This window comes from Hevea brasiliensis, unplaced genomic scaffold (assembly GCF_030052815.1).
Source record: "Hevea brasiliensis isolate MT/VB/25A 57/8 unplaced genomic scaffold, ASM3005281v1 Scaf1, whole genome shotgun sequence".
NCBI classification, from domain to species: domain Eukaryota; kingdom Viridiplantae; phylum Streptophyta; class Magnoliopsida; order Malpighiales; family Euphorbiaceae; genus Hevea; species Hevea brasiliensis.
This window is the reverse complement of record NW_026614585.1, coordinates 1,644,290-1,650,381: the sequence shown is the minus strand read 5'-3', so window position 1 is coordinate 1,650,381 and position 6,092 is coordinate 1,644,290. Positions and strand designations below refer to the sequence as shown.

At 32.4% G+C, this 6,092-nt stretch overlaps 1 protein-coding gene across 1 annotated transcript; it reads right to left on the bottom strand.

Annotated features, from left to right (window-relative positions):
• Positions 1-747: 747 nt before the first annotated feature.
• Positions 748-5,433, bottom strand: LOC110635384 (uncharacterized). Its single transcript, XM_021784692.2, has 5 exons — positions 5,102-5,433; positions 3,853-4,104; positions 3,451-3,594; positions 2,168-2,890; positions 748-1,109 (listed from the first exon to the last, which is right to left on the bottom strand). Exons 1-5 carry the CDS (start codon positions 5,210-5,212, stop codon positions 885-887), a joined length of 1,455 nt encoding a protein of 484 aa, XP_021640384.2. The 5' UTR covers positions 5,213-5,433; the 3' UTR covers positions 748-884.
• Between the last annotated feature and the right edge of the window lie 659 nt (positions 5,434-6,092).

Here is a 6,092-nt window from a genome sequence, read left to right as displayed (position 1 = left end):
TATAAAATTTCAATATATTAATATAATGAAAAGAAAATTTTATAATGATAATACACTAAACTATAAAATATATTTTCAAAATTATTATAAATAAATTTCTTTTACACATGCAACTTCATTATGTAAATGAATATCATTTTAATTTATAAAAAAAATATAATATAAGCAACTAAACTTTTTTAAAAAATAATAATAATAAAATTTGAATAAATTTTATTTAATGAGCTAACATATTTTTTATTAATTTATTTTAATTTTTAAACATCTATACTCATTTATATTTTTATAACTTATTATTATATTTTTTTTATTATAATATTACATTTTATAATTATGTTATATATAACACATAACTTTATCCAATAAAAATATAATAATTTAAAATTAATAAATATTTTTATCTATATAATTAATTAAAATATTATTAAAATTAATATTTTAATTTAAATAATTAAATATAATATTTATAATACTATAATCATATTATATCCTATATAAAAAGTTATCAGAACACTATATATGAAATATTAAATCATGAGTCTATATAACGATAATAGTTGAACACTGTAGAAACAACTAGTTTCACTTAAAATGCATCAGTTGAATGACAAACTTTTACAAAACAATCAACTAATAAATTGACAAGCAAAAATAACGACAGAAATGAGAACTATTAATGAATGAGAATGATATTTTTTCCCTCAAGGAATGAAAGTGAATTAACTATAGGAAAAGAGAAAAAAAGCATTAATGAATGAGAAAACTTGAATAAAATAGCCACTTAGGCATTAAAATTTGTGAGGCTTCACAAAATAGCTTGACTTATACAATATGTTATGTACAATTACTATGGTTCTTATAGGCCAAAGGCAGCCAATTATCTCCTAGCCAAACAAGTCATCACGATTTGATGAATCACCTCCATCATCTGAATCACTGTTGGCATTGAATGTCAATATAAACTCTAGAAGATCTCTACCAGCAGCTGAGCTCTCTTCATTCCGCTCTGGGCTATTTCTCTGCCTTCGCAAAGAAAATAGCTGCAACATCAGGTCCAGTGGTGAAGCTACAGGGTACATCCAGCTCCTGCTCCTAGCCTTCGGTTTCAGCTGAACAAAGAAAGTCTTAATCAGAATTATCATTCGCATCATCATAACCATCAACAAAATTATCATCATCCTTATCGCTATCATCATCATCAATGCCACCATCACCACCACCACAACCACCATCACCATCATCATTGTCGTTATTGTCGTCATCATCATAATCAGAGATATAATCATCATCGTCAATTACGCATTAGAACCTTTTCCAAACAAGTAACATCAAAGATAATACTGGCGTAAAAGTTAGTTATTTCTCGTACTTCCAAAGATCAATTAAATCAGGAATCAGATCAGACTCAAGAGGAGTCATACCTTCATTTTTGTGATTTTCCCCTTTCCCAACAAGGGAATCAAATAGGTACACCACATATTTCTCCCAAATATGAAATTGGGGGAAAAAAAATCAATCACCTACTGTCTAGAATGCTTAACCAAAGTATCCCAACCCCAAATGTGAAGTTCTGTAATAGTAAGGCATAAAAAAATAATCTCTAATTGTGTGTCCAGCCAAAAACTCAACTTGGATGAACAATGCAGCAGGGATTCCTTGTATAATTTAAGCAAATATGCTAACAGTGATATGAGACTACCAATTAGGGGGATTTTAGGAGTAACCAAAATTTGAAAAGAAAATAAAAAATAGTTGTGTTAATTTGGGTATTTTTAGCATTCGTATTTGTTATTACTTATGGCTTATTTTGTGATGCCCATTTAAGTATCCCTATGGGATGCCTTTCAACATTTCTTGGATGATAAATTATTAAATTAAAATTTCAGATTGTTGGTTTCATTTCTTTGCATTTCCCCCTATTTTGCATTCTAAATCACAAAGAAAAGCCATCAAACGAAGCATTTACATTAGTCTAGCTGAAGTTAAGCTTCTTCAAGAAGCAAAGAGATCATCTTTTCCAACTTTGCTGCCATAATGTGGTGTGTGCAAAGTTGTCTTTTTCTCATTTAGAAGTTGCATTATCCCAGCTAAGCCCTTGAAATCCATTAAAAAGACAGAACTTTCAAGGATACGATTTCATTTGCTAGTTCAATATTATAAAGCATACCTGTTCAATGTTTGTAGGCAGAGTTGCTCTCTCAAGGGCTTTTGGAGTCCATATCTTTATATCAGTCTCAATTCCACTACTAGCAAGCACAGTGGCATGAGGATGAGGTTCAATGCAGTTGACCACATGCTTATCTGCTTCCATTACACGAATGAGCTCTCCACCCTTTTTCTTCCAAATGAATATCCGACCACAGTCTGATCCACTCACCACATACTCGCATCCAGGCCCAAAGAAGCTCACCCCTTTCACAGTCTCACAATTTCGATGTCCTTTGTATACTTGGGGCGCAGTTTTTTCATCATCATCCATAGGCCTCATTTCACTTGCATCACTGCCCATGGAAACTCGAGAGGATGGGTCTGGATTGGGACCAAATCCCATGTCTCGCATGAAAAGATAGATGAACTCATCATTATATGAGACTAGAAGCTCACTCTGGTCTGAGAATGACAAGCCTGTTATTCCAACTTTCTCATCACCTATCAAATGTGAAGGACAAAAGTAATCTGTAGGTCGACCAAATTCAGTTGAAGCATCCCACTTATACATGCGGATATCATAAACTCGAGTATACTCATCTGACCCAGCAACTGCAAAGAGATTTGGGTTCCTTGGATCAATTGCAATTGCATTTAGATGGACGACTGGCATGTAATTCCTCCTATCAGCAATTGGTTGGCAAGTGAAAAGTTGTGTGGCACGCCTATTTCTCAGATCAAACTGAAATGAAATTAACAGTGTCACATAATTGTGTTAAACCAAATAATCAAAGTCAGGGAAATCATATCAAAAAATCAGAAGGCATGGAAATAGTACAATACAAGTTAAAATGACCAGACTCCAATCACTTTTGTTCACTACAAACAATCCAGAATAAGAATCCGCCAGCCATTTGGCTTGTCAATTTTGGTAAGATGTGAAAAAAAAAGGAGGAAAAGAAAATCCAAAGACATAGGCACACAAGTTCTATATTCCAGCCCCTCTTTTGCAATTAGATCAACCCTAAAAGATTTCTTTTCTAAACCAGCATTCTTCTTTCTACCTCGAAAATAAACCCTAAAATAGATCATTTAAGCACTAGAAAGAAGATTTCACTACCTGTCCTGTGTCACCCAAACAATTATCAAACCATTCTGTCACCCTCATACATATCATTGAACACATTTCATACTATGAGCACTTGTTTAGGTGTTCAAGCCCCCAAGGCTATTTTAAGTTCTCTAACAAACAAAACTACAAAAATTGCCAATTGAATTTGGAAAGGGGAAAACATAACCCACATGTTGAACCAATCCATCCTCGCCACAAGTATAAAATATATGAGGGCTCCCAGGTTCAATAGCCAACTTATGAGCTTGTCCTTGGTGTTTTGCTAGCAATGCGGTCTCCACTACTCCACGCTCCAGAATCTGAGCATGTCGAACCTATAATAGTAGTTAAAAATGTCATTACGAATACTATCATATTTGAGATAAAAATATATCTTAGACTATTAACTTGGTGATGAGATCACTCACTCTTTGACCTATAAAGTTCTTAGGAATATAAAGAAAAAGTCATTAGTTGATATATATCATATCTGGCTAAGAAGATTCTTAGCTAGAATCTGCAATAGCACAGGTACTGAGTTGCAAAGAAATGGGAATATCACACATAATGTCCTTTTTAAACATAGGATTTACCTGACCATCTGCAGCACAAGTAACAATACTTCGATCATCTGTGTAAGGCATAATTTTGGCTTGAAAAACATTGTTATTATGACCAGAATGGAAAGAAAGCTTGATATGCTCAGTTTCCCAGTCCCAGAGTATAACCCGCCTGTCATCAGAACCTGACACCAGAATGTCACCATCAGCATTGAAGCTTACCGTATTTACACAACCCCTATGCTTATCTAGCTTCTTGTATATATCAAGTCGCAGAACAAGATCCTGAAAGGAAGACAATTATTTCTTCAGAGCTTTGGCCAGTTATGAAAATGCGTAAGGACTGACCACACCAAACAACCCACACCCCCCCCCCCCCCCCCAAAAAAAAAAAAAAAAAAAAAAAAGAAAAAAAGAGACTATGAAAAGCACAAATGAATAAATAATTAATTTCTTGTAATTGCCTTCTTTTTCACCTTTTGTGAAGTGGAATTCATATATTTATCAATATATTTTCGTATGGTTGCATTTGTTTTCTAACAAAATAAAAATTTTAAAAAGTACCTTTTAAGAAGCAAATAGAGATCTTAAAATATCTCAATATAAGTAAACCACACTATGGCAAGGAAAATTAGGAAAACAACAGAATAACAGATGCACAACAAGAGAATAAAGTGGCAGCAACGGAAGCTCATGGTAAGATAGAGAAATTAATCCCAAAAGCTTGTTTTACCAATATCTTTTTTTTTTATTCACTTGGTTACAGCCAAATAAAGTAATGATCAATCATACCTAATTCGAAATGACAAATCCATCTACAAACACCATAATGCCGTATCCAGAATCCAGATACTCATGAATTATCAATTCCATTTCAGTTCAGTTAGTTTTCATTTGTAAAGATAAAAAGAAAACTTCCCAGGACAGCTAATTGAGATAAGAACCCCTAAAGCGAAATTCTGGCCCATCCAACTGCAATGAATACTTATAACCCAAAGAACCGAAAATGAAAGATCAACATCAGTCCATTCACAGTGGGATAGATAATCAAAGACAGACAAAGGCATATCAAGAATTACTACATGAGTTCTAAACCACAAAATCAAGCAACCAATATCAGCTTTACATAATCAAAGAATTGCACACAACACGTAATCAAGAAATCCCAAAATTAAAATCCAAATAACCATGATTTAATTCACACAAAGCAAACACACCCATCACGCAATACACTAAAAATAAGAGAGAAAGAAGAAGGATAAGATAAAACTGAGGGAAAGACCTCAGAAGCAGCGAGACGGTGAGCGAAATTCCGGCTGGAGAGGTCACCAACCTCCCGTTGCCAAACATTAAGCACCGCTTTATCAGCGGTGGTTCCAGCTCTCTTTTTCATTATAAAACGGACAAGAATCAAAATTGAAAGAGATCGTATCAATTGGCGAACTAAGTCAGTAGAACAGGAGCAAGTCAATCGAAGAGAGAGAGATAGAGGAGGAAGACATTGAATCTGGGGATCGTGGAGGTTCTGTTATAGGATTCGCGAGGAGGGTATCTCCGTCTCCCTGTGCAAAGGGGTACCCTGTGACCACTCTGTAGACTAGGGTGTTGGCTTTCGGTTACTTCGCTGTTCTACCTAAAAATAAAAATCAGAATTAAACCTAGGGTCATTTGATTTTTAGGAATCAGATTTAAAATCAAATTTTGATTCTTCTTTCAATTTAGTTCTACGCAATTTTTTATATAATTTCGGTTTTAACTTTCATTTTAATCTTCACACTTAAAATTACAATATTTTATATTTATTTTTAAAATAGTAAAGGCAATCTTAAATTTACAATATTAAAATAAATAATAAAAATTATAATATTAATATAATATATATAATTAAATATATATATATATATATATATATATATATATATATATATATGAAATTAAAAGATGCCTATAAAATAAAAAACTACGTGACCAATAAGAGGGTTCTTCCGCTCTCTTTGTTTCTTTCCTTCAACTAGTACATATTTAACCGTTGGATGCAACTTATGATTGATAATTAATAGTTATTTTTGTTATCTCATAGTTGATAGCTTATATTAACATGTTTATATTAAATATTTAGTAAAACTTAATGATCATATATAAAATATATGTATGGCTAATAAATATATATATATATATATATATATATATATATATATATTTAAAGAATGATAAAGTGATTTTTTTAATTTTGAAATAATAACAACTGATTAATAACAACTCTAATTTTATAA

Excerpts from the sequence above, each read along its gene's own strand:
- LOC110635384 (XM_021784692.2), bottom strand. The coding sequence starts at position 5,212 with ATGAAAAAGAGAGCTGGAACCACCGCTGATAAAGCGGTGCTTAATGTT. Across the intron at positions 3,595-3,852 it reads CTTGTGCTGCAGATGGTCAG|GTTCGACATGCTCAGATTCT; the intron begins GTAAATCCTATG and ends CTACTATTATAG. Across the intron at positions 2,891-3,450 it reads AGGATGGATTGGTTCAACAT|TTTGATCTGAGAAATAGGCG; the intron begins GTGGGTTATGTT and ends ATTTCATTTCAG.